This window comes from Sus scrofa, chromosome 3, assembly GCF_054392235.1.
Source record: "Sus scrofa isolate SSC_HxYL_T2T_F1_AM1 chromosome 3, Sscrofa_HxYL_maternal_Yorkshire_Landrace_v2.0, whole genome shotgun sequence".
NCBI lineage: Eukaryota > Metazoa > Chordata > Mammalia > Artiodactyla > Suidae > Sus > Sus scrofa.
This window is the reverse complement of record NC_139385.1, coordinates 33031302-33057709: the sequence shown is the minus strand read 5'-3', so window position 1 is coordinate 33057709 and position 26408 is coordinate 33031302. Positions and strand designations below refer to the sequence as shown.

The window sequence follows — 26408 nt, the reverse complement described above, 5'->3', positions numbered from 1 at the left end:
AAGTCTGATCACGGCCCGCCCTCCTGCTTAAAAAGCCTCTGGTGAAGTTACCCCTCATGGCTCAGAGGTAATGAACCCAACTAGTATCCATGAGGATGCAGGTTTGATCCCTGGCCTGGCTCCATGGGTTAGGGATCTGGCATTGCCGTGAGCTGTGGTGTAGGCCTGCAGCTGCAGCTCCCATTCCACCCCTAACCTGAGAACCTCCATATGCCACGGGTGTGGCCCTAAAAATAAATAAATAAGTGAATAGCCTCTGGTGTCTTCCCAAGTTCATAGGATGAGATCTGGACTCCCTCCCTTTGGGTGGACAGCAAGCCCCCCCGCCATCAGACCCCTGCCTTCCTCTGCCAGTCCCACCTCAGACCCTTTATCCACATCATAGCCACACCTCCCCGCCCCACTCACCCCCACCCCACCCCCGCTACCGGCCTCTTCCCGCTGCCCAGATAGGCCCAGCTCATCGCTGCCTCAGGGCTCTTCTGTTCCTGATGCCAGATACCTCTCGCCCAGAGTCTCCTTGTGTCAGCTCCTCCTTGCCCTTGGGCCCAAGTGCCACCTCCTCAGAAGCGTCCTCCCTGACCCTCATCTGCAGTGTCATCCCCCACCTCTGTCCTGCTCTGCCTTTCCCTCAAGGACAAAGGACAACCATCTGTTACTCTCTCATCTCGCCACCTACAGAATGTCAAGGCCATGGATCTGTTTTGTTTACTACCTAGCTCCTGGAACAGTAGGTGTTGCCCTGAGATGCTCAAATATTGGTGGGATGAATGAATAAGAAGTAAACAGTAACAATGGATAGAATAGTAGTAGCAGTAATAGTAATAATACAAAGCTGCTCTTCTTGGAATGCATGCTGTGTTCTGGTCACCTGGCTAAGCACTTTGCCCACACTTTCTTTTTTTCGTTTTCTTTTTGGTGTTTAGGGCCATACCCATAGCATATGGAAGTTCCCAGTTCCCAGGTTAGGTGTCGAATCGGGGCTGTAGCCACCAGCCTACACCACAGCCACAGCAACTCGGGATCCAAGCCACGTCTGTGACCTGCCCCACAGCTCACGGCAACGCCAGATCCTTAACCCACTGAGCGAGGCCAGGGATCAAACCTGCATCCTCATGGATACTAGTTGGGTTCATTAACCGCTAAGTGACGAAGGGAACTCCTCACCCATGTTTTCCTATCTGATCTTCATAGCAAGCCCACTGAGGGCAATGCTGTTTCCCCCCACTTTCCAGATGAGGAAACTGAGGCTTGGAGATGTGAGAAGTAACTGGCCCAAGGTCACTCGGCCTGTCAGGGGTGATGCTGAGGTTCAATTCGGGTCTTACTCGCTGCTCTGCGTTGATCAGGAATAGTGAAGGCAGGGACCCATTCACTCTGTGCTCCTTCTGTGGCTTTAAGGGCGCAGGGGGTTTTGTTGCTGCCAACAGCGTCACAGCCGTCTCTTCCAAAGAAAGTGAAGTCGGCGAGGCTCTGAAAGTTAACGTGGCTGTCAAATGGAAATACGAGTGGAAAATTACTGCCTCAGGCACCACTGTCAAACCCCACCCCCTGGGATGGCGGTGATGGGGCTGCGAGTCTGACCCCAGACACGTGAAGGATCCTGAGATGGGCCGAAAGACAGAGTTCCAGAGTGTTCTTGCTTTAGTTCATTAAGATAATACACTGTGGTTGCTTTGAAAGTCCCAAGCAACAGAGAAGCTTGAGGCATTTACATATTTTTAAATTGGAGCTTTTCTCTTTTCCAAAGGGAAAAATCCAAAAACTTGAATCTTACTGCTGAGTATGAAGGATGCTGACATGGGCTTTCAAAGACTCTAGAAAGTCAAGTGAGAACCTGGCTGTCAGGACAGGCTGGCAGTGTCTGTGTGTGTGTGTGTGTGCGCGCGCGCACAGGTTCACAAGCCTAGATCAGTGTTTGTAGCTTCTTCCTTCCTCCCTCCCTCCCTCCCTCCCTCTCTCTCTCTCTCTCCTGTCCATCCTTCCTTCCTTCAGCACACCTGCAGCACATGGAGGTTCCCAGGCTGGGGTCGAATTGGAGCTATAGCTGCCGGCCTACACCACAGCCACAGAAACTCCGGATCTGAGCTGGATCTGTGACCTGTGCCGCAGCTAGTGGCAATATTGGATCCTTAACCCACTGAGCAAGGCCAGGGTTCGAACCTGCATCTTCATGGATACCAGTTGGGTTCTTAACTCGCTGAGCCACTGCAGGAACTCACTGCAGCTTCTTTCTTGACACTCTGCACCTTTCTTTTTTGATGCCAAGAGCCAGGCCAGCTTCCTGTGTCTTTCCAAGTGACTGTGACTGCCACTGGCCTTCAGAGTGGAAGCTCCTGACAGATATTAAAGAACAATTCACTTATTACAGCTCAACAGAAAAGCATATGGAAAAAGCAAACTGCATTAACATCTGTCGCCTCGGCTCCATCTGCTCCCATTGGCTTGACTTTGCCTCCAGACGTGCCAGCCTGTCAGTTCTCGGGGCCGCTCCTTTTTGCTTCTCGGCCAGGACAGGATGTGCCCGTTCATTTCGAGCTGCTCACGCGGGACTGGGCCTGCCTTAGATGTTTCAGAAACGTGGGGCAAATGCAGGAGATACACTTGGAGGCAGGGGGCTCTGGAGTTCATACTCTGGTTCAGCTGCTTACTAGCTGTGTGACCTCAGGCAGGTGACTTGTCATTTCTGTGCCTCAGTTTCCTTGTCTGTCAAATGGCTTAGCAATAGTGGTGGCAGCATCTAAGAGTCATTGTGAAGATGAAATGATATAACGTATCTAAATCCCTTGCATAGAGTACGTGTGTAGTAAATGCTAATCCTTACTTTCAATAAGAATGTTCAGGGAATTCCTATTGTGGCTCAGTGGAAACGAACCCGACTAGGTATCCATGAGGATAGGGGTTCGACCCCTGGCCTTGCTCAGTGGGTTAAGAATCCGACATTGCTGTGAGCTATGGTGTAGGTCACAGATGTGGCTCAGATCCAGTATTGCTGTGGCTGTGGTGTAGGCCGGCAGCTAGCTGTAGCTCCGATTTGACCCCTAGCCTGGGAGCTTCCATATGCTGCTGCAGGTATGGCCCTAAAAAGACCAAAAAAAAAAAAAAAAAAAAAAGAATGTTTGTGCCCACCCCCACTGTGTATCCTGTTTCTACAGCCTTATACCTTGTCTTAAAAAATGGTCACCTTGGAGTTCCCACTGTGGCTCAGTGGGTTAAGAACCAAACTAGTGTCCATGAGGATGTGGGTTCAATCCCTGGACTCACTCAGTGGGTTAAGGATCCAGTGTGGCTGTGGTGTAGGCCAGCAGCTCTGATTCAACCCCTAGCCCGGGAACGTCCATATGCCTGATGCTAGTGCACCCTAAAAAGAAAAAACAAACAAGACAAAACAAAACACAACAACAACAAAGAAAAATGGTCATCTGCAGCAAGTCTTTCAGCCCCCGGAAGTTCCCACTTTGACTCAGCCCCTTAAGTTCCCACTTTGACTCAGCCCCTTCTCCCGCCATCCTGTATGGAGAGCTCCAAGCTGGAGGCACTCGGCGCATCGTTTCATGGGGGGCTCCGGAGGTGCTGGTGCCCCTGGAGAACTGAGCCAGCTCCGGGCCAGCCAGCCTCACCTGCATTTAGCCTCAACCGCCGCCTCCTCCCACCTGAGCTGATTTTTGCCTCCGGCTAGCAAGACAAGCCCAGTGTTTATTATTTTAGTATCTGGTCACCTGTCGGAAAGAATTTCCAAAAACGTTTTCCCTGGAGTTCCTCTTGTGGCTCAGTGGTAATGAACTCAGCTAGTATCTACGAGGACGCGGGTTCGATCCCTGCCTACTTGCAGCATACGGAAATTCCCAGGCCAGGCATTGAATCCGAGCTACAGTTGCAACTCAGGCCATAGCTGGATCTTTTAACTCACTGCTCGGGGCCTGGGGAATCAAACTCCCACCTCTGCAGCCGCCCAGGCAGCTACAGTCAGATGCTTAACCCACTGCACCACAGCGGGAACTCCCCGGCATCAGCATTTCTAAAAGCTTCTAGGTGATTCTAGTGAGCAGCAACATTGAGAACCAGTGAACCCAACACTGCGCATTCTCAGTGCATCGTGTTATTTGAGGGAAAAAGAATTGAGAATGAAAACTAAGGGGAGAGGGAAAGAGGGAATGCTGATAAAATATTGGATGAAATAAGCAGATCACCAAGGGGATATTTACAGTCAGCCTGGTGCCACTTTGTTAAATTTCTAAACACAGAAAACCCTGGTGTATATTGTTTGTGGACACACACAAATTTACTAAAAATGTAGGCACACAGATGTGAAGGGTCGAAGCGACCTCTGGGTTGTTGAAAGTGAGCGTTGAACAACGAGAGGTGTTTCAACTGTCTCTGTAAAGTTTTATTCCTTTAAGGAATTGGAAAGAGCATGGCAAGTTGGTACGTGGGAATATTATATTGTTTTTCTGTATTTTCAGTATGTTTTAAAATATTTCATAAGATTGATCATATTAAAAAATGCTATATTACAGAGTTCCCATCGTGGCTCAGCGGTTAACGAATCTGGCTAGCATGTGTGAGGACGCGGGCTTGATCCCAGGCCTCACTCAGTGGGTTAAGGATCCGCCATTGCCGTGAGCTGTGGTGTGGGTCACAGATGCGTCTTGGATCCTGCGTTGCTGTGGCTGTGGTGTAGGCTGGCAGCTACAGCTCGGATTCAACCCCTAGCCCGGCAATCTCCATATGTTGTGGGTGTGGCTCTAAAAAAAAAAATGCTTTATTTGATAAACGTTTGTGTTAAGAAAAGATTCAGATCCATTTTAGAAAATGATTTTAAAAAGCGCTCAATTGGAGTTCCCGTCGTGGCGCAGTGGTTAACGAATCCGACTAGGAACCATGAGGTTGCGGGTTCGGTCCCTGCCCTTGCTCAGTGGGTTAACGATCCGGCGTTGCCGTGAGCTGTGGTGTAGGTTGCAGACGCGGCTCGGATCCTGCGTTGCTGTGGCTCCAGCGTAGGCCGGAGGCTACAGCTCCGATTCAACCCCTAGCCTGGGAACCTCCATATGCCGCGGAAGTGGCCCAAGAAATAGCAACAACAACAACAACAACAAAAAAGACAAAAAGACAAAAAAAAAAAAAAAAAAAAAAGCGCTCAATTTTACCACCTCACTTCTTAAAAAGTCTAACAACTTTTCGAATGTCCCAGGCTTTGGGATGCCTTTTGATTGAGGAGTGATGCAGTTCAGTGGAATAAGAGCGAAGGAAGAGATAGACAGACAGAGGGACGGAGTGAGGGCCAAGACCCAGAGGTGGGGACAGACTGCCGCTCTGGGGATTTGAATCAAGTCAGGGTCCTTCTCAGTGCCAGGCGAAGCTGTCCCAGCAAAGATGGGGTGCCCTGTGCCTGAATTCTTCTAGGGCGTGCAGTTGTCCAGTAACTGCTGACCTCAAGTCATGGCTACAGGGATAATTAATATAGAAAGGAGGAAGCGGGGGAGGCCCAGCCTGACCCTCCCAATGGTCTTCGGCCCTCCTGCTGGAACCATCAGTGGCATGGAGGTGGATGACACTGGATGCTGCTGGGAAGCGGACGCCCTCAGGCCATCCTCGGCGCAGAGAATGAGCCCAGGGTGGATCTGAAATTGCAGGCTTGGCTGCCCCCGGAGAAACTGCCAGTCCTTTTTCGAGATGTTTCACTCCTAACAGGAACAGTTCACTCCCAGTCCGTGGCTTGAATGGGCTGTTGTGGGAAGTGGCTCAGAGCTGGGACTTCCGAGTCAGGCACGATGGTTTAAATCCCCCGTCTGCATGGCCCTGAGCAAGAGTCTCTACCTCTCTGAGCATCTGCTTACTCATCTGTCCCAAAGGATGTCCTGCTCCTCATAGGAGTATTGTTTACTGCTCTGATTTGTGTTTTCGGCTCTAAGTGCTTTCCCAGCAATGGCTTGTTCCGTCCTCATACCAGTTCTGTGAGCCCGTTAAAGTTGGGAAGCCTGCCGTAGGCGGCAGAGCTTCGATTTGGCGCAGGGACCCAGGTGATCTGCTTCAGTACTCACGTCCCCAACCGCTGGGCAGCACTGCCTCTTTGTCGGGCTGTTGGGAGGATTCAGTAGAATGCGTAGAAAATGCCACTCGAGCAGCCGATGCAAGGTGCGTTAGGGAGGGAGGGGCTGCCTCGGAAACTGCTCAACACGTGGCGTTTCGTCAGCCAGGATGTTCCAGTCTCGATTCCAGGCATGTGGATATGACAGCTCAAACTGTTTTCTTCCCGAGGCCCCGCCAGGAAGGGAAAGTTCACACTTGGCCTTGGTCCAGGTTTGGTCACTTCCGAGGCTATTGAGAGGTGAGGCTGGGAAATGAAGAGCACAAGCTTTGGAATCAGACAGACGGGGTTTGATCCCAGGCGTGGCCCCTCCTACCCGTGTGACCCTGAGTGAGTCACAGAACCTCCTCTCTGAGCCTCCGTTTACTCTTACAAGTGGAGATGCTAACATCCCCGCCGACGTGGAAGGTCAGTGTAAAGGTTAACCAAGGGAATGTGGCAAAGTGTTGGATGAGCTGTAGGCGCTCCCCCGTCTAGCTGGTGACAGATGCAACGGGGCAGGTGAATAGAATCACAGGTGCTGGGATGGAGCGTGAAGCCAGGAAAGGGAGCAGGGTCAGCTTCCTGGGGGAACTGCAATGACTGGGCCATTTGGTCTGTATTTCGTAGTCACTGTGCCCCCGCACGCCCCCCACCCCGCACCCCGTCTTGCTGACTCCATCTCTTCTTAGGTGCAGAATCCTAATGGGAATACCACCTGAGGGGATGGAAGGTGACCTGCCCTGGGGCGCTGAGACAGCCAGGAGCCCGGCGGGGTCTCTGGTGGGGCCCCAGAAGCTGAGGACTCAGAAAAACTGCTTAGCCACGTGTCCCATCCAGAGAGAAAGCTGCCTGTTTTCAGAACCTCAGGAGCCAGCAGCTCGCAATCCATAAAGTTCACAGAAAGAGCCATCTAGTGGCCTAAGCAACAGTGGTCCGGCAGGTCTCCCCGAACCGCCTTCTGCCAGGTCTGGTTCATGGGTCGTTTGAGGATAAAGGGGAGCTCCTTTGTCTGACTCCAGCCAGACTTCAGAAGTCGGGGCACGTCTGCCAGGAAAGGCCCTCTGAACAGTCCCTTGAATAAGGAACTTGTCCGGCAGCAAACCATCTCCCCAGTCTGGGAAGGGCATATTTTTCAGGGGGGAGGAGTGCCACCCCCTTCGAACAGAAGGTGCAAGAGAAAGCAGAACCAGCCCTTGGGTTCGGGCACCCGGCCTCTCTCCACTTCCTCTTCCCTACTCTGTGGTCCGACAGGCCGGCCTCTTCAACCTGCTTAGAGAACCTCTTCCAGCCTCAGTTCACCCGTCTTTTTTTTCCCCCCACTTTTTAGGGCTGCTTCTATGGCTTATGGAAGTTGCCAGATTAGGGGTCGAATCCAAGCTGTAGCCACTGGCCTACGCCACAGCCACAGCCACGCCAGATCCAAGTCGTGTCTGTGACCTATACCACAGCTCACGGCAATGCCAGATCCTCAACCCACTGAATGGAGCCAGGGATCGAACCCGCATCCTCATGGATACTCGTTGGGTTTGTTACCACTGAGCCACAGTGGGAACTCCAGGTCTCTCACCTTTAAAATGGGTGGATAACATGTAACTTATGCTGAGCATTGCATCCCCAACACACCCCATCTGTTTTTTTTTTTTTTTTAATCTGTTTATTGATTTGTTGGTGGGTTGGTTTTCTCTCTGGTTCTGCTGAAATGTACGCTCTATGAGACCAAGTGTCTGTCTTAGTCACAGACATGGCCCTGCTGCCCAAGGCGGTGGCTGACGCATACTTGACTCTTGGTCAATACCCATGAATGGATGCACCACCAAAGGTTACTGCAGAAATTTGGATGAAATGATGTTGATAACAGCTCCCCTCCCCTGACTCTGTGCTCTGAACTGCACATTTGCACTGATTCGGTTGACATAGCTTCTCATCAATCCTATGAGGTTTAGGTATATTGTAGTACCTGTTTCCCACAGGAAGGAACCAAGGCTCAGAGAGGTGCGCTACCTTTCCCAAGGTCGTGTGGCTTGGACGCATCAGGGCTAGGTTTCAGATCCAGAAGAGCAAGCCCAGAGCATGCCCTTGTAAGCGACCAGCATGTCGCAGTGGCTGTGGTTGCCGATGGCTCCTTGCGTAGCTCAGCACCGTGTGATAGGGGCCTCAGACACCGTCCATGCAGAGGGAGTGACTGGGGCTCTCCTTCCAGGGGAGAGCCACACACACGAAAGCTGGTCGTGATGAGGGGTTTCCACCCTGAATCTTGACAGAGAATGTCAGGGGCTCGTGGGCTGTGTGGCCTCGAAAGGCACGTCCTGGCCCACAAGCCACGCCAGCCCCCCTGAAAACAGGAGGCAGAAGTTATTTCCAGCAGCTGTTGAAATGGGCGCGGCCATCACCTCGGCCTCTTCGGCCCTCGACAGGGATGGCCGTTCTCCGGGTCACGCCAAACTCGCACGTGAACAGGAAGGGCCCGCGGGCCCCTGCAGCTTTCAGGGAGTCGACCCCGCATGAAGGCAGCCTTCTTCGGGAACTTGGCCAATGCAAACCTGCACAGAGGCCCCGTCCCGGGTAGGTTGGGCCAAGGCAAACACAGGCTCATAAAGGAGATTTAGAGGGTGGCAGCAGCATATTCATTTGTACCTCTGCGTAGTAAAGATAATTTATTGGCAGCTGCTGGAGGCTGAGCCCTGACACCGCACGGATGGTAATATCAGGTCCCTTTCCGCCTGGCTCCCTGCCCCCCACCCCAAATGGCTCTGGCTTTGCACTGGTATAAATTAATTGTGTGAGTGCATGTGTGTGTGCGTGCACACGTATATATTTATTTACAGGCGTCTTCCCTTATTTATATTGCTTGGCTCCTTGAGCATTTACGTTTCTTTAGAGACCCCGCAGTAATGAGCGTACAAGTGGGTCATTCATTTCCCCTCCCGTGGCAGGGTGTGTAGGCGGCAGGGCAGGGACTCGGCAGATGCAAAGGATGAGTGTGAGAGCCTGAGGTCCTTCATCACCAGGAAGCCCCTTTGTCTCCTCAAGTGCCCCTTCCCCAGAGGACCTGGATGGGAGAGTTCGAGTCGGAGATGCCGGAAGGAGGAGGGCTGCCCTGGAGATGGGGCGGGAGGAGCACGGAAGGGGTGCAGGGAAATAAAACCACGGCAGATCAGCTTGTCGGGGCTGGGGGGACGGAGCTGGGGTGTGTCTCAAGGAACCCGGACAAGGCAGCGAGGCAAGAGGACTTCACGCCAGGGACTCACGTTGTTCCAGGAACCCTCTGCCTGCTGACCCTCTCTCCTCCCGAAATTCCAGCCCACTTAGTGATTGCTTTCTTCCAGGGTCTTTGGTGGAGATGGTGTCACCCCCTAAGGGGTCTTTTTGGGTACACGGGGGGGGGGGAGGGGCACGCCCCACGTGGGGCATGCTGTAAAGGCTGGTTGTTAATAGCCAGAGGGAGTAGGTTTCATACCTGTGCTGTGTGCTTTGGAGCATGTTGCTTAACCTCTCTGTGCCTCCATACATGGATTCTCCTGTAAAATGCAGATACTAATGGTCCCTACCTAAAAGAGCTGTTCTAGGATTTTTTTTCAGCCGTGTTGAGGTATCATTGGCCAACTTCTGATATATTTGAAGTGTGCAACATGAGGAGTCCACGCATAGAAGATACATTAGGAAAGGATTCCCTCTCACTGAGTTCATTACTACATTGTTCTGGGGTCTTTAAAGATAATCTGTGTCACGTGTCAGCCCAGTTCTTGGCATAATTGTTCTGTACTGTTGTTATTGCTACGTTTGAGTGTGCCTAGGTGTCCCTGCCCTGATTCCCTCGTGTGCCTCGCAGACATGCTCTTTCTTCTCAAGATTGCACGGGGAAACTGCTTTCTCTGTGAAAGCCCCCTCTACCCTCCTTGGGCCCCAGAGCATGTTAGATCCCGATTCTTTTTTTTTTTTTTCCATGGTTGGTTGCATTTATTTATTTTCTTTATTTTTTTGATAAGAGTATAGTTGGTTTACAGTGTTGTGTCAATTTCTGCTGTACAACATAGTGACCTAGTCACACACACACACACACATTCTTTTTCTCATACCGTCTTCCATCATGTTCTATCAGGAGTGATTGGACATGCCTCCCTGTGCTGGGCAGTAGTGTACACACCATTGCCACCCTGCCCTCCGTCTCTCTCACGCTGTATTGAGATCAGGCACGTCTGTGCCCACTTCCCTCGCCCGTGTCTGAACTCCACCAACAGCAAGAAGCGTGTTTTCATTCATCGTCCCATCTCTGCCTCCACCATGCCTGGCCAAGGGTAGGCACCCAATTGAAGTGTGCAGAATGAATAAACGAGTGATTCTCAACCCTATCAGACCCAACCCCTCTTCATGCAATAATTTTTTTTTTTTTTTTTTTTTTGCTTTTTTAGGGCTGCATCTGAGGCATATGGAGGTTCCCAGGCTAGGGGTCGAACTGGAGCTGGAGCTGCCAGCCTACACCACAGCCACAGCAACGTCAGATCCATGCCACGTCTGTGACCTACACTGCAGTTCACAGCAACGCCGGATCCTTAACCCACTGAGCGAGGCCAGGGATCCAACCTGCGTCCTCATGGATGCTAGTCAGATTCATTTCTGCTGAGCCAGACGGGAACGCCAATAAATATTTTAAAATATTCCTTTTATCGATCATGAAACGAACTCCATACTTGTTATAATCTCCTTACACTCCCAACTCTGAGACAGATCAGTATATAATATAATGAATATATAAAAGTAATTTCAAATACGAATATGTATCTGTATTGCACTCTGTAAATGATCAGGCATGATACCACCAGACTGACCTTCCCAAACTGTCATGTACAGATAAACTCCCTGGGGATCTTGTTAAAAATGCAGATTTGGTTTAGCAGGTCCAAGCAGGGGCCACTGATTCTGCATTTTTAACAACCCCCTAGGGATGCCGATATTGCTGGCCGATGGACCTCACTTGGAGTGCCCAGGGGCTAGAAGACAGGAAAAGGTCAGGTGCCTGATGTTGAGTCACTGAGAATTACAGTTGCAAATGCAAGTGGAGAGCAGGTGTGTTTTCTGGTAACTTCGAGCCACAGCTTGTGTGGATGTTGATGATGTGATTTTTTTTTTTTTTAAATCATGGCAAAATTCTGAATGATGTAAGCTTGCCCCTTGAGTTAAAGGTGGGTACTTTCCTAGAAAATTCAGGTACATTAAAAGCACTCAAGGAGTTCCCTCTTGGCTCGGTGGGTTAAGGATCTAGCATTGTCACTGCTGTGGCTCAGGTTACTGCTGTGCTCAGGCTCCATCCCCGGCCTGGGAACTTGTGCATGTCATGGGCGTGGCCAAAAAATAAAATGAAAGCATTTGGAAGTACTCTGGCGTGTGTAAATCTGTAGTAGATTCCTGGTCCCCATAATTAAACGTGAGTTGTTTACCCACATTTCACCTAGAGCCATTCAGAAGTCCCGTAGGCTGTGGGCAATTCTTTATTGCTTTGGGAACATGCATTGCTGGGGCTCTGGTATCATCGCACCCACTCTCTGCCAGGAGTGTCCCCCCACCCCCGTCACTGGGACAGCCAACATGACGCCACGTGTTTTCAGAACACCCTTTGGGGGGGCAGCCCCCCTTCCGTGGAAGACCTGGAATAAAAGGGTTCTGAGATCTTTGAGGCAAGGCTCTGAAGTAGTTACTTGAAGATCCTGAGTGCTTAGTTTCGAGCAGAGTCGCACCTCACCGGCTCATGGCGTGCGGGTGGGAGAGGGATCTGGGCCAGGCTGGATGAGCTCTGCTGATCTGTAGACCAAGTGCCCCTTCTCAGTACCACCCGCCAGAGTTCCCCTCGTGGTTCAGCGGTTAAGGAACCCGACTGGTATCCAGGAGGTTGCGGGTTTGATCCCTGGCCTCACTCAGCGGGTTAAGTATCCAGCGTTGCTGTGAGCTGTGGTGTCGGTCACAGACGCGGCTCTGATGCTGTGTTGTTGTGGCTGTGGTGTAGGCTGGCGGCCACAGCTCTGCCTCAGACCCCTGGCACGTAGGAATCCAAGCCCAGTGCCTTCAGGTCCCTTGATGCTTCCAGAGAGGGTAGGAATCCAGAACTTTGAATGAAATCTCTAGATTTTGAAATGTTGGCTGGGATGTAAAACCAAACAGATGAAAACACTCTATGAAGCAAACCAAACCTCTGTTCCCTTGATGGAACCATTGGGCTTCCAGCGATTGCTGGTGTAAAGGAAGGAATGTGCCATCAACTTGGGGATGTGCCCCTGCCCGAATGCCTCTCCCCCATCCTCGGAGTCACCCCTTTTCCAGCCGGGGACCCTAACCCTCCTCCCTGCCCCCCACGCGGATGCTTCTTCTTACCCCCCTCAAGCCCCTCCCCTCCCTCCAGCCCACCTCTCCTTGGTCAGCTTGGGCCCTTTCCCCCGCCGGCCCCTTTCCTCCTGGCTCCGCTCTCCCATTCTGACCCCTCTGGTCACTAGGGGCTGTCATCCTGGGTGGGACCAGCGTTTGCGCAGCCGAGGCTTTCAGCTGTGGCTCTCAGCCAGGGGTGATTTTTTTTTACGCCCCCAGGGCACGTCTGGCAATGTCTGGAGACATGTTTGGTTTTCACGGGCGTCTTACTGTCATCGACGAGGTAGAAGTCACGGGTGCTGCTAAAAATCCTACAATGCACAGGACACGCGTCCACAATGCGGTGTTATCTGGCCCCAAATGTCTGTAATGTCATAGCTGAGAAAGGCCATGTAGAGCTCTCCAGAAGGCTTTATTATGGAAGCAGGGCCAGATCGTTCATTGTGACGTTCACTGTTACGTCGTCCTGGTGGGGCTGGAAGGAGAGCATGGGTCAAGGTCAGTGTGGGCCCAGAGCTCGCGTCTCCTGCGCCCATGCTTGGGCCCCAGTGAGGCACGACCGGGTCGAGATCCGGCCCACGTGGCCCTGAGCAGCGTCAGAGGTAAACAAGGCTGTAAGGACAGGTGTTGTTGTTGTTGTTGTTGTTTTTCTTTTTCTCTTTCGAATTTTATTTTAATGATTTTTATTTTTTTCCATTATTGCTGGTTTACAGTGTTCTGTCCGTTTTCTACTGTACAGCAAAGGGACCCAGTCACACACACATAGATCCATTCTTTTTCTCACATTCTCCTCCATCAGGCTCCATCACGAGTCACTAGATAGAGTTCCCGGTGCTCTAGAGCTGGAAGGACGGGTTTTAATTGGTAAAATACTACTGCATCAGCGGAGAGGATCCAGCGTGAGCTGAACTCCCCTGTGACTTGTGCAGAGGGCTCAGGTGTTTTAAAGGGAGGAGGAGGGAATAGGGAGGGGGTGAGCGAGGGCCCAGTAGAGTCAGGGACATGAAAAATGACAAAAAGCAGGAAGAGGGGGGACTCTGTCCCCATGCAGCTCATCTGGGTTTGCTAACCTGGCGCTTCCCCAAGGTAGCCCTCCACCCTCCCACAGAGGCTGGGGCGCAGGCGCCCATCTTAGGGGTTTGGCCAGGACGAGGGACTTCTTCTGGCAGGCCTGAGTTTTCTCCGACAAGCGCCGTGAAGGCGCTAGTGTCATCCAAGGGAGGTGTCCTTGAGCTGTCAGGAACTATGTTGGTATTTATTCAGGTCTTTCCAGGCCAAGGTAGAGGTCTGGTTGGGAAGGGGCTGGGGGAGGGGCTTGGCTAGAGTTTGGTCCAAGGAAGCATCTTACAAGTGGGTCATGCTGCCGCCCAGAGGATGACCCAGGGCTTCAGGGTTCTGCCTCTCTCTCTTTAAAAGCATTTATCAGGGAGTTCCCATCGTGGCTCAGTGGTTAATGAACCTTACTAGGAACCATGAGGATACAGGTTCGCTCCCTGGCCTCGCTCAGTGGGTTAAGGATCTGGTGTTGCCGTGAGCTGTGGTGTAGGTCACAGACGAGGCTCAGATCTGGCGTGGCTATGGCTATGGCTGTGGTGTAGGCTGGCAGCTGCAACCCAGATTGGACCCCCAGCCTGGGGTCTTCTATATGCCGAGGGTGCAGCCCTAAAAAGACCGGAGGAAAAAAAAAAAAAAAGCATTTATCACTAGGTCAAATAGAAACATGATAAACATTTAACATGTATCATGTTTCCACTTGACCTAGATCTCTGTCTGTGTGTGTTTATTGTGTGTGCAAGAAAACTATAAATCCATAGGCTTGGCCTCTAGGGAGACAACCCAACATAGAAGGGTCCTCAACTGTTTATTTCTTCAACGAATAGATATGTAGGATTACAAATCTGTGTTGTGTCACATTTGTTGGTCTCCATAGACCCCTTTTATATTTTCAAACATCATTTTGGAAACCGCCCCCCCGCCCCAGGCAAAGACTTTTGTTTATGTAGGTTATATCTCTCGATTATTTGCTATATGTTGAAATTTAAACTCAGGCATTCTTAAAATGCTTCTTTATCGCTGTACTTAAAATAGTCATAACCCATGATGTGTCTACGTAAGTAAAAATTTGTATGAAGAATGCGTATGTTTCCCACAACAAAAACAAATTTCGTGAAAAGAGGCATTGTTTTACATTTTTGCAAATCTTTGTAATATCTGGCTTAATAGAAGACAGCTGGGCTCTCACATTTGCTTCTGCTTTCAATCTGTTGCGATTTCACACATCACGGAGCCTCCGGAAAACTCCACTGTGTGCTCACGCGAGAGTGAAAAAAGGAAAAAAAATCACATCTTCGAATTACGATGAAAGGAGTGACCCTGACGATTCCCTGAAAGGGTCTCGGGGAACCCCCCTCCCCAGGGGTCCCGGGAGCACACTTTGGGAACCACCTCCTTAACTCAGTGCTGCAAGCACTGATTCCAGTTTAACCCAGGGTGGCTAACACTGAAGTTCCAGGCTTGATGCCCAGTGCTTTGCCTGTGCTAACTCCCTGAGTCCTCATAAAGCCCTGTTTGTTAGGTGGGTACCTGTTATCATGCCCATTTTACAGAGAGGGAAACGGAGGCTCTCAAAGTTAGGTAGCATGCTGTCGGGTCACACAGCGAGCAAGTGGCAATGTGGGTTCGGACCCCCTTCACCTCACCTTGCTTTTCCAAAAGATTTAGGTCTGCTCCTCAAGGGGCACCAGCTAAACATGTCAGTGGAATGCTGAGTGTATCTGTCCAATCTCATGCTAAGTGTTCTGTTGTCAAATAGAGTTAAACATGAGTGTGCTGTTGTGTTTAATCTCTCTCGCGCGCACGCGCGCGCGTGTGCACACACACACACAGGCATGCGTGCTTTTTTGCTCTTTTTTTTTTTTTTTTTTTTTTTTTTTTTTTTTTTTTTTTTTTTTAAGTAGGTGAGAAAATTGAGGCCCTGAGAGGCTAAGCTGCTTTCCCTGTATCTCAGGTTAAGGGGCGGAGGCTGCATTTGAAGCCAGCTCTGCCAGTCCAGCCCCCTCCCTCCTCACCCTGTACCCTGCGTCCCATTAACGTGACTACATTTGCTAAATTACACTGGGCTTATTATTAACGGTTCTGTGAAAGCCTGGCCGGCCTGTGCCCGGCCCGGCCTGTGGGTTTCTAAGTGCCAGCCAGCCCCGCCACTTTTTGTGCATGCAAATGAGCCAGGCGAGGGGCCTTGGTGGGGTCTATTTGCGTTGACAGCCCGGGTAATGGCGCGTCCTAAGTGGGTGCTGCTGTGCACCCTGCGTCTCCTCCGTCCCACGGCCCTGGCACCAAGGGCCTTTTTGAAGCCTTTTTGACGTCTCCCCCAGACGTCCCTCCCAGTGGCCTTGGTCACCTTGGTGATTGGAATGAAGCCTCGGACAGAGTTCAGTGGCAAACAGCTACTCAGCAGGCAGTGCGTCCATATAGCACAATAGGGAGCTATCAACCGGTCATGAGGGGTGAACGGGTGGGACAGGTGCCCTCGTGCCTGCGCAGCGTACCTGGCCCAGGGCTCCCCTCTGGCACCATCCCCATTCCTAATAGCTGCAGAGAAGCTCTACAGTGTTGGCAGGGCGTGGCCTCTGGACCACAACCGCCCGGGTTCGCATCCTGGCTCCTCCACTTCCTGGATCTGGATTTAGTCCCTTAACTTCTCTGAACCTTGATGCGCCCATCCAGAAAGTAGAGAGGGTAACACAGCCTCTCCTTCACTGGGTCCTCATGAGGATCAAAATGAATTAGTCTGTGCAGAGGGCTTGGGACAGAGCCTGGGGCAGAGCCAACACCGTACGTGTATTTTCTAATAGATGCTCGTTTCCTAAGCACCTTGTGCGTGTCAAGCACTGCGGTCTGTGCTTCATCCGTTTTCTCAGTTCCCGGGAGGTAGGTGGCAGCCTCGGTTCCTGGGATGGATGAAGACATCGAGGCACAGAGAAATGAAAGGGTCAAATGAAAGGGTCTGTCTGTCCCAGGCCAAGGAGCTGCTGGAGAAAATGACCAGAGAAGACGAGGCCCTTAGAAGCTTCCATCAAGCCCTCAATCCCTGGTCTCTGAAAGTCCATCCGTTACTTCTCAACGATCTGAAATAGCAGCACTTGGTTAATCGATCGTATTGTTGAATGAATTCAGAGAATATTCAGCAGCACACAGGCAGGGCCTGTCATTTTACAGATGAGAAAATCTGACAGTCACTAAAAGCAAGACAAGTATACCCGGGTCTCCTTTCCTGTTTGGTGTTCTTTCTACACAAAGAGAAGAGTAAAAGGCTTATCAGTGAGTGGAGGGTTTGGACAACACAGCAGCCCACCTCCACCCCTTGGAAATAGGACCCAGGTGGGAGATGGAGGGGATTGGGCAGATTCATTTGATCCAGAAGTCTGTCCTGAAGTCTGAACGTTAGAGAACTAGAAGGACAAGTGTGGACCCAGATGTCTGCAGAACAGCAGCCTGGGCCACATAAGATGCCTCTCGAAGCCATCTTGTGCTTAGCATATTTCTACCTGATTGAAACATGCCCAAGGTTGAATGGGAATGGAGGACATCATTGCATTTAATTATTTCTCCAGAATAAAAATGGATTCTAGCAGCAGCTTAGAGGTAAGGCGACAGCAGAGCAATTAGAGTTTTTGGAAGCGCGCACGCAAACATTTGAATGTGCAATCATTGTAATAAGTACATTAAAATAAAATAAGTCAGAGGGTTGCATTTGCATAAATAACCCAAGGTTGAGAGTGTTGGATTGCTTAAGAATAAAGGGGACACAGCTAGTCGATCATAATGAAGAAATAATAGCCAGTCTGCCCTCAAGGCAGAGACCATCGGGGTGAAATGGTTGAGGCCCAGTGTTAATTGGTAGGGAACCTGCTCTGAGTCCTTTGCTCATTCTCCCTCCTGCTTTGGATGTGGTGAGAATGTTCTGGAAGTTTGTTTTTTGTTTTTTGTTTTTTATTTATTTTTATTTATTTATTTTTGTCTTTTTTGCCTTTTCTAGGGCTGCTCCTGCGGCATATGGAGGTTCCCAGGCTAGGGGTCTAATTGGAGCTACAGCTGCCAGCCTATGCCAGAGCCACAGCAACCCAGGATCTGAGCTGTGTCTGTGACCTACACCACAGCTCACAGAAACCCCGGATCCTTAACCCACTGAGTGGGGCCAGGGATCGAACTTGAAACCTCATGGTTACGAGTTGGATTCATTTCCACTGTACCACAATGGGAACTCCACATACAGTGGAATATTATTCAGCCTTAAAAAAGAAGAAAACTCCACCGTATGCGACCACGTGAACCTAGAGGGTGTTATGCTTGGTGACATAAGCCAGACACAGAAAGTCAGATGCTGTTTGCTCCCACTTAATTGAAAATTGAAAACAGTCAAACTCAGGGAATCACAGAGTAGAACAGTGGTTGTCAGGGGGCTGGGGGGGGAATGGAGAATTTTTTTTTTTTTTTTTTTGTCTTTTTACAGCCACACCTGTGGCAATGGAAGTTCCCAGGATAGGGGTTGCATAGGAGCTGCAGCTGCCAGCCTACACCGCAGCTCATGGCAATGCCAGATGCGAGCCGTATCTGCAACCTATGTCACAGCTCACAGCAACGCCAGATCCTTAACCCACTGAGGGAGGCCAGGGATCGAATCTGCATCCTCACAGACATTATGTCGGGTTCTTAACCCACTGAGCCACAACAGGGACTCCATAGAAGTGGGGAATTTTTAATCGACGAGCATAAAGTCTCCATTCTGCAGGATGATTACCTTCTGGACCTCTTCTGTACAACATCGCACCTGTAGGTAGCTATGATACTGTATTGTGCACTTAAAGTTTGTTAAGGAGTTCCCTTGTGGTACCACAGATTAAGGATCTGGCGTGGTCAGTGCTGTGGCACAGGTTTGATCCCTGGCCCAGGAACTTCCATATGCTGAGGGGACAGCCGAAAAAATAGAGAGAGAGAGAGTTTGTGAAGAGGGTATAGAGCTCATGTTAAGTGTTCTTACCTCAATAAAATAAAATGTACCAAAGAGAAAGAAAACTCGGGGAGGGGAGTTCCTGTTGTGGCTCAGTGGGTTAAGAACCTAAGATCCATGAGGATATGGGGTTGATCCCTGGCCTCGCTCAGTGGGTTAAGGATCTGGCATTGCCATGAGCTGTGGCGTAGGTCGCAGATATGGCTCGGATCCCACATGGCTGTGGCTGTGGCTGTGGTGTAGGCTGGCAGCTACAGCTGCGATTTGACCCCTAGCTTGGGAACCTCCATATACTGCATGTATGGCCCTAAAAAGAAGAAAGAAAAAAAGAAAAGAAAAGAAAACTCCTGGAGAAAGGGGTAGAAGAACTCATCAGCTGCTGGAGAAAACAGCCCCAACTCAGCAGGACAAGTGCTCTCGGGCCTCTGAGTGATGCCCAATTCTTACTGACTCTGACTTTTCTGGAAGCTGTCTCACATGTGGGCGCTCGTCATTCCAGAAGACAAAGTATTTCCCTTCCCTCTTCTACGTGAATCCTTTGATTTCCCGTGGGAGCTGAGTGGCATCTGGGGCTGGGCACTTGGCCAGGGGCCCTAGCGAGCTCACCATCCCCGAGGTGGGGGCGTCTCTGTGTAGACGACGCTTGTTAATCAGGCGGCGTGTTGGAATTGATACGATGGCGCCTGGTCCTGATAGCACAAATCAGCCAGAGGAACGGGCCATTCTCTGACGGCCAGATGAGTGTCGTTGATTGCAGCGTTTCCTGTGTCTGGTTTTGCTTGGAGAAGTTCTGCCAGAAAGTGGTGAAGAACATGCCTTTCTGAAACCAGTGGTTTATGGAGGTTTTCTGTTCTGGGGACAGACTGGTCAGTTCACAAGAAAAGAGAACAACCCAAGAATCGTACTTAGGACGTGTCTGATGAGAGGACGTGGATGGCTACGAGGGCAGAGGCCCTTCTGCTCACTCTCCGCCTCTCAATAACTTCTTGCAAACGGGCTTAGGAACAACATTTAAATTCATGTTCTCGGGCAAGCGGGAGTCATCAGCTGATTTTCCGACTGTTAGAGGCACACGATAATAATAATAAATTGACTCCTGTACCTTAGGACAGCTGGGAGGAAGGAGGCAGGTCAGGCAGGCTCCTGTATTAATCAGGATGAGCTTGACCATGCTACTATGACAAAGATGCCCCAGACCTCGGTGACAGAAAGCAAGAGGTTTATTCTGCCCGTGTCTGTGGTTTCTCTTCCACCCCGGCCTCACTTGGGGATGCAAGGCCTTCACCGTCAGGAGGGTGGCTGGCTGCTTCGGGGGAAGGAGGGATGTGTCCGACCAGGTCCCGGCCCCGGGCGCTTGTCTTGGCCGCAGCAAGTTGCTCAGCTGTGCCTAATTTTCAGGGAATGGAAAGTACAGTCGTGTCATGTGCTTGGAAGGAAGAGAACTGGAATCTCTGTCAAGAGCTTGATTGAATGCCATCCCCTCACTCGGCTCCGTCCCAACCTAGGCTACTCCAAGCAAAGAGAGAGATACCACACCCCCTCGCCCGTGGAGAAGGGGGGGCTAAAGGCTTCTCCGTTGACTTCTCAGCAAGTTTTATTAATTTAGCTTTACAGGGCCACACCCAAGGCAGATGGAAGTTCCCAGGCTAGGGGTCGAGTCAGAGCTACAGCTACAACTGCCCACCTACGCCAGAGCCACAGCAACGCAGGATCCGAGCCTCATCTGCGACCTACACCACAGCTCACGGCAACGCTGGATCCTTAACCCACTGAGGGCAGGGATCGAACCCGAGTTCTCATGGGTACTAGTCAGATTCATTGCCACTGCGCCACAATGACAAGTCCTACAGCAAGTTTTAGAATCAGGCAGGTGCAAGTCCACGGCCTCCCCTAGATGACATTGGGCAAAGCACTGAACATCCCCAAGCTTTTCCCCCTCTTTTGTAAGATGGGGAACTAATAGTCCTTGCCTTGAAAGTTGTTTCGAAAGGTTAAAGGAGATATAAGGGCAAGAATGAAAGCAGTACCTCCTTACGGGCTGATCGTCAGTGTCCAGTGAGTCATCATTTGCATATCATGCCTGGCAAACAGCGAGTGCTCAGAAAATTTGCCTGAAAGGCTGCTTGGGGAGTCTTCAAGGGCCTCTGGACAAAAAGAAGGGAAAAGAGGAATATTAGTGGAGTTTGGGTTACAAGAATGGAGGCACGGCCCCTCACTGAGGGAGTTCTCTTGCAAGATGCTTGGGGAGATAAGAAAAACCAGAACGAGGTGTCCGAACTGGAAGTTCCCCTTTACAGACCATCATGGCTTGTCGGTTCCGAGTATGACCAGCAGCCGCTCTGTGACCCAGCACGGACTCGGTCCGCTCTCCCTCAGCATCTCCTTGTTTCCTTCTTCCTACATTGTGTCCTACCTCCCGGTCTGTCGTGGCCCCTCCCTACTGTCCTCTCCCTCTCTGTGACTCCCTGCCATCGGATGGCCACTGGGCAGCCTTGAGACGGCTGTTTGAGGTGACGTGCCTATCCCAGACCTGTTTCGCTGGGTGGGTGTGGATGGGAAGGGAGCCAGGCTGCAGTGCTTGAGGGGACAGAGGAATGGGAATCAGAAGGGATCGACAGCTTCCTGGGGAGCGGCTGGTGGAACTGGTAGCCCAGGGCGTGGGGTCTGCAGCATATCTGCTCTGCATCCCAGCTTCACCACCAACTCCCTGGGTTACCTTAGATAGCTCCCTGATGCTCATATCTGCAAAATGAGAATAAAAGTAACATCTAACTTACGGAACGGCCACGACGTGTCTTAGTGTCCATTTCATTCTGCTGCCCTCTTGAAGTTGGTGCTTGATGCTGAAGGAGGTGGGACACAGGCAAGAAGGGGGCAGACACAGTGCTGGGACAAATGGGGACATTGGAGATGGGGGGCCACTAAGCTGAGCCCAGGAGAAGGGAACCTTTTAAACTCACAGTCCTGGAGAGCTGAGGTCTACACATTTTTAATTCAAGGGCCAGAGAGACATATTTTAGGCTTTGCGGGCCAGACAGTCTCTATGGCAACGGCTCACCTCTGCTGTTAGAGCCGGAAAGCCACCATAGAGAAACCATACATGAACCAGAGTGGCTGTGTTTTCAATAAAACTTTATTTACAAAAACAAATGGCAGGCAGGATGTGGCTCGGGGTGGGTGGTAGTTTGCAGACCCGCCGAAGAAGGAGCCATGCTGAGTGTTAGCCGCTCCTGGGCACCAGCCCTGCCCCCACTGCTCTGTTCCACCCTTCTCTTCCTTGGGAACCTTTAATGGGTCCATTTAGTTACCAACAAGGAAGTCTTCCCTCAAAATTGTAACTCATTGCCAATGCAGCTATAGCAGTGGGTGCAGATTATGGAGCCAGTCAGCGTCCTCTGTGGCCTTTGTCTCCTCTCAGACTAGCTTTGGGACAGCAGATGCTTTCAGGTTAAGGGCTTGGTAACAGACTCCAAGCAGAAGCAGTGTTCCTTGGTAGTGATGCAGGATGATGTTTGAATGGGGCATTTGACCCGAGCTCCAAATGGCCAGCGCCCACTTATCCATGGAGAAGCCGAGTTGGTTTGGGGCTGGAGGGTGAGTCTGCCTTTCCGGAAAGACCCATTGTCTCCCAGATGACACTTTGCCTTCCTCTTGACCCTCTGCGTGACTGAATCAGGTCTGCTCCAGGTACAGACATCCAGAGTCCAAGCTCAAGCTCAAGTCCGTCCCAAGTTTGCATCTGCCCTGTAAGGATTGTCCTATAAAGGGCGCATACTCCCCAAGATAGCCAGTGATGGCTCCCCTCAGATTAGACTATGGCTCTGATTCCTCTTAAGGGCATAGGTCTACGAGCCAGTTCTAAAGGCATTGAAACATATATCCTCTCCTACCAGCATTTTCTCCACTCATAGCTTTATCATGGCATCTCCAGCCATTGAATAAAGCATCACGGCGCTCTCTGCTGGAATGGAAACAGGAAGCTTGGAACTAACTGTCCAGATCCCAAAGGCAAACAAGCAATCAGAGGAAACTTACATGAAAAGGGGGCGTGGTTTGAAACATGCCTCGAGGGTCACAGTCGTAGTGCGTAACAGCGTGCAAAAGCTTTTAGTTTCGAGTTGGAGCGTCTTGTATCTCCAGGTTGGGAAACCGAGGTCCAGAGGGAAAAATCTAAGATGTAGTCTAACATTCAGCCCGTGGCAAAGGCCAGGGGCATGGAACCGGGGCCCAAACGTCCAGAGGTCCAAGTCCCCCTCTCCAGGGGCCGACGTGCTTAGCCCGATGGCTTAGTCATGCTCCTCTTCTCTCTCTCTTTCCCGTCTCCTCCAGGATGGCTACTTCTCCCACCGGCCGAAGGAGAAAGTGCGAACGGACAGCAACAACGAGAACTCGGTGCCCAAGGACTTTGAGAACGTGGACAACAGCAACTTCGCACCCAGGTCTCAAAAGCAGAAGCACCAGCCCGAGCTGGCGAAGAAGCCCCCCAAGGGACAGAAGGAGCTTCTGAAGCGGAAGCTGGAGCAGGAGGACAAGGGGAAGGGGCGTCCCTCCCCGGGGAAAGGTACCAACGAGGTGCAGCCTCCCGGCGAGAGAGCCATGGTGAACGGCAGCCGCGGGAAGGACCCCCCCAGACAACCCCCCGCCCGGAAGGGCGGGGCCGGCTCCCCCGAGCTCAGGTCTGACCAGCCCCTCAAGTGCGACATCTCGGGCAAGGAGGCCATCTCTGCCCTGTCCCGCGCCAAGTCCAAGCACTGCCGCCAGGAGATCGGGGAGACCTACTGCCGCCACAAGCTGGGGCTGCTGATGCCGGAGAAGGTCACTCGGTTCTGCCCCCTGGAAGGTAAGTGCCAGCCCCGTTCTGCTCTCATTCTCAGACCTTCACAGCCCTGCTTTTCAAATCAAGACATGAGATCTTGGGCATTCCCGTTGTAGCTCGGCAGGTTACGAACCCAACATAGTGTCCATGAGGATGAGGGTTCGATCCCCGGCCCAGCTCAATGGGTCAAGGATCCAGCGTCGCCATGAACTTTGGTATAGGTCGCAGATTCGGCTGGGAGCCCACGTTGCTATGGTTGTGGTGTAGGCCGGCAGCTGTAGCTCCAATTTGACCCCTAGCCTGAGAACCTCCATATGCTGCGGGGGCAGCTCTCAAAAGAAGAAAAAGAAAAAAAAAAAAAAAGACGTCTTTGGTTTGGGTCCTTCTCCCTGAATTCCAAAGTCCTGTGTAAGAAAATTTTCTCAAAACCAAATCACCTTTTGTTACGGCGTTAACCAGTGAGTTGCCTTGGTGGCAAAGGATACGTACAGTGTGAGGCCGTCAGGGCTAACGCGGAAGTTGTAGAAGGCAATGGTATTGATACGGTTTGTCTTCTCTCTCAGCAGAATATCGAAATTAAAATTGACATGAATATTACTGTAATTGACTAGGACTTGGAAGGTTTCTAATTGGCTGCATTGACATTGGAGGCTCTGAAAAACATCCTTCTCAGTTCTTTCCATCTAAAATTCCTTCCTTCCTATTGCCTTTCTTCATCCCTCCCTCCCCTCCCCTTCTCTCCCTCCCTCTCACCCCGATCTGGGCCCTGGAGCCGCTGACCAGTGATAAATCAGATCCCTTGCTGTGATGTGGTGCGAGGTCAGAGCTGTGACAGCAGTGTTCGTAAGCGCAGGGGATAGTCCTCAGAAGCCGGGGGTGGGGACAGTTTGGCACAAGATGAGCCGCACCATGCCTCTCTCTGCTTCTCACCTAACAGCACGGACACGTGTTCCCTGCTGGCGCGTTTCAGCTTTTCCAGTGCCCGTGGAAGGGGTGGGAGAGCAGTTATGGAGCGCTCACTGTGTGCCAGGCACAGCACAAGGCACCTGGCCTTCAGTCAGCTCATCCCATCCTCCGCCCAGTGAGGCTGGCATCGTCGTCCCGAGCATAGCTCGTTTTTCAAATCAGAGGCATAAAACCACCTCCCCAAGGTCCCATGGCTTGGAGGTGGCCTTCCAAGCTTCCAGGTCGAGACATCCTGAGATGGAGATATGGCCGTCCTGGGGTAGGTCCTATCCTTTCAAGATCTTGTCTTTAAAAAAATATATATATATGTTACGGCAGAAAATTTCAAAGCCACTTCGGCCACAGTTACCTCGTGGTGATCACTGCTGCTTCGCCCATGTCCTCCCGCCACACACACACACACACACACACACACACACGCACACGCACACGCACACGCACACAAGCTCATGGTGAGCTAGCAGGTTTTACATTTTCCTTGAAGAAGATCGTACATCCCGAATAGTTTGGCAATTTGCTGACCCAGTGCTTTTCTCCACAAAGAGGGCAGACAGCATCCGCAAGTCATTTTCCACAAAGAAAAGAGAGCCGGTGCCACCGGGCACAGACAGATGGATGCCCGTGTGGAGTGGAGACCTGAGCATTTTCCTTGAAGTTCAGCCACGAACTAACAGGGGAAGCCCCTTCCCCTCTCTGGTTCCACATCCTCGTCTGTCCAGCGAGTGGCCCGCATTAAACACTTGAAGGGTCTACCCACTCTGTCTTCCGCTGGGGTCCACTTCACACTTGGCTCTTGGTCACCCCTCATTCTCATTGGCCGCGGCCGATACAGGGGCTACCCCACTGTCCCTCACTCAGAGGCCAGGCGTGCAAAATACCGCCGTGTGGCTTCAAAATTCAAATATCAACAGATGTTTTAGTTCACTCTCAAGTGAGGGGAACAAGTCCTCAACGATGGGACAACCCAGAGCTGAGGCTGCGCTTGGGGCGAGGCCCCCTGGAAAGACCTGGATGGGGTGGGGCAGGGTCCACGGTGGAAGAGGAATGGACCTTCCCAGCCCTGGGGCGGTCCTCCGAGGGCTGGAGACAGAAGGTCAGAGCATCACGAAAGCCGCCTGCAGAGCTGGACCAGGCGGCAGGGTGGGGGTGGGGGCTCTTGGTTCCCCCCACTGCATTTAGAAGCCGGGCAGGAAGCCTGCCTCTTGCCTCCTCCGTTCCCTGTCTCTCCATCAAGAAGGAGGTGTGCGGTGAGGACAGTTCCCAGGGAGATGCAGCCTGGGGAGTTCTCGTGGGGGCTCAGGATTTCTGAACCCGACTAGGATCCATGAGGACATGGGTTCGATCCCTGGCTCCACTCAGTGGGTTGAGGATCCTGCTTTGCCATGAGCTGTGGTGTGGGTCACCCAGAGCCCAGATCCCACATTGCTGTGGCTGTGGCGTGGGCAGCCGGCCATAGCTCTGATTCGACCCCTAGCCTGGGAACCTCCATATGCCGCAGGTGTGGCCCTAAAAAGACCAAAAAAAAAAGGTGGGGGGGAGGAAGAAATGAAGGAAAGAAGGAAGGCAGCCTAGAAAGACCCCTAGAGAAATCCTGGTTCCACCTCTCCCCAGGACAGATAAGAATGCCAGATGGACAGAGGACGGAGACTTACCTGCAAGGTCACCCTATCCATGAAAGGCTGAACTTGAGCTAACATTCAGGCCCCCTCATCTCACATGTGTGTGTCTCCGTTGACCACTGGTCACAGAGCAGAGAGCGTGGGTTAGGTTGGCGGCAGCCACTTGGGTGTGTGCGTGGAGAAGCCCGGAGGGGGCCCTTCCCACCGCCCCTTCTGGGCGAGGCACAGTGGCGACAACTTCAACTCCTTTCTCTAGGTCATCTGTATTTTTTTAAGTTTTCAGATGCAAATGTGTACCTGTACTATCCTCTCTTTTAAATAGAAAGTTATAAAAAGAAAGGGTTCGGGAGTTCCCATTGTGCTGCAGTGGGTTAAGAAGCGGACTGCAGCAGCTTGGGTCACTGTGGAGATACAGGTTCTATCCCCGGCTCAGCGCAGTGGGTTAAAGATCCATCATTACCACACTTGCGGCATGGGTTGCAGCCACAGCTCAGATTCGATCCCTGACCCAAGAACTTCCATATTCCGTGGGTGTGGCCATTGGAAGGAAGGAAGGGAGGAAGGAAGGAAAAG

General features: G+C 51.5%; 1 protein-coding gene across 2 annotated transcripts in view; it reads left to right on the top strand.

Annotated features, from left to right (window-relative positions):
- Window positions 1-26408, top strand: part of XYLT1 (xylosyltransferase 1) — a 334324-nt gene that overhangs the window by 176560 nt on the left and 131356 nt on the right. For both annotated transcript variants that reach the window (XM_021086555.2, XM_021086556.2), the window contains exon 3: window positions 22764-23274. In XM_021086555.2, coding sequence (XP_020942214.2) covers window positions 22764-23274 — 511 coding nt within the window. The remainder of the gene's footprint in view (window positions 1-22763; window positions 23275-26408) is intronic.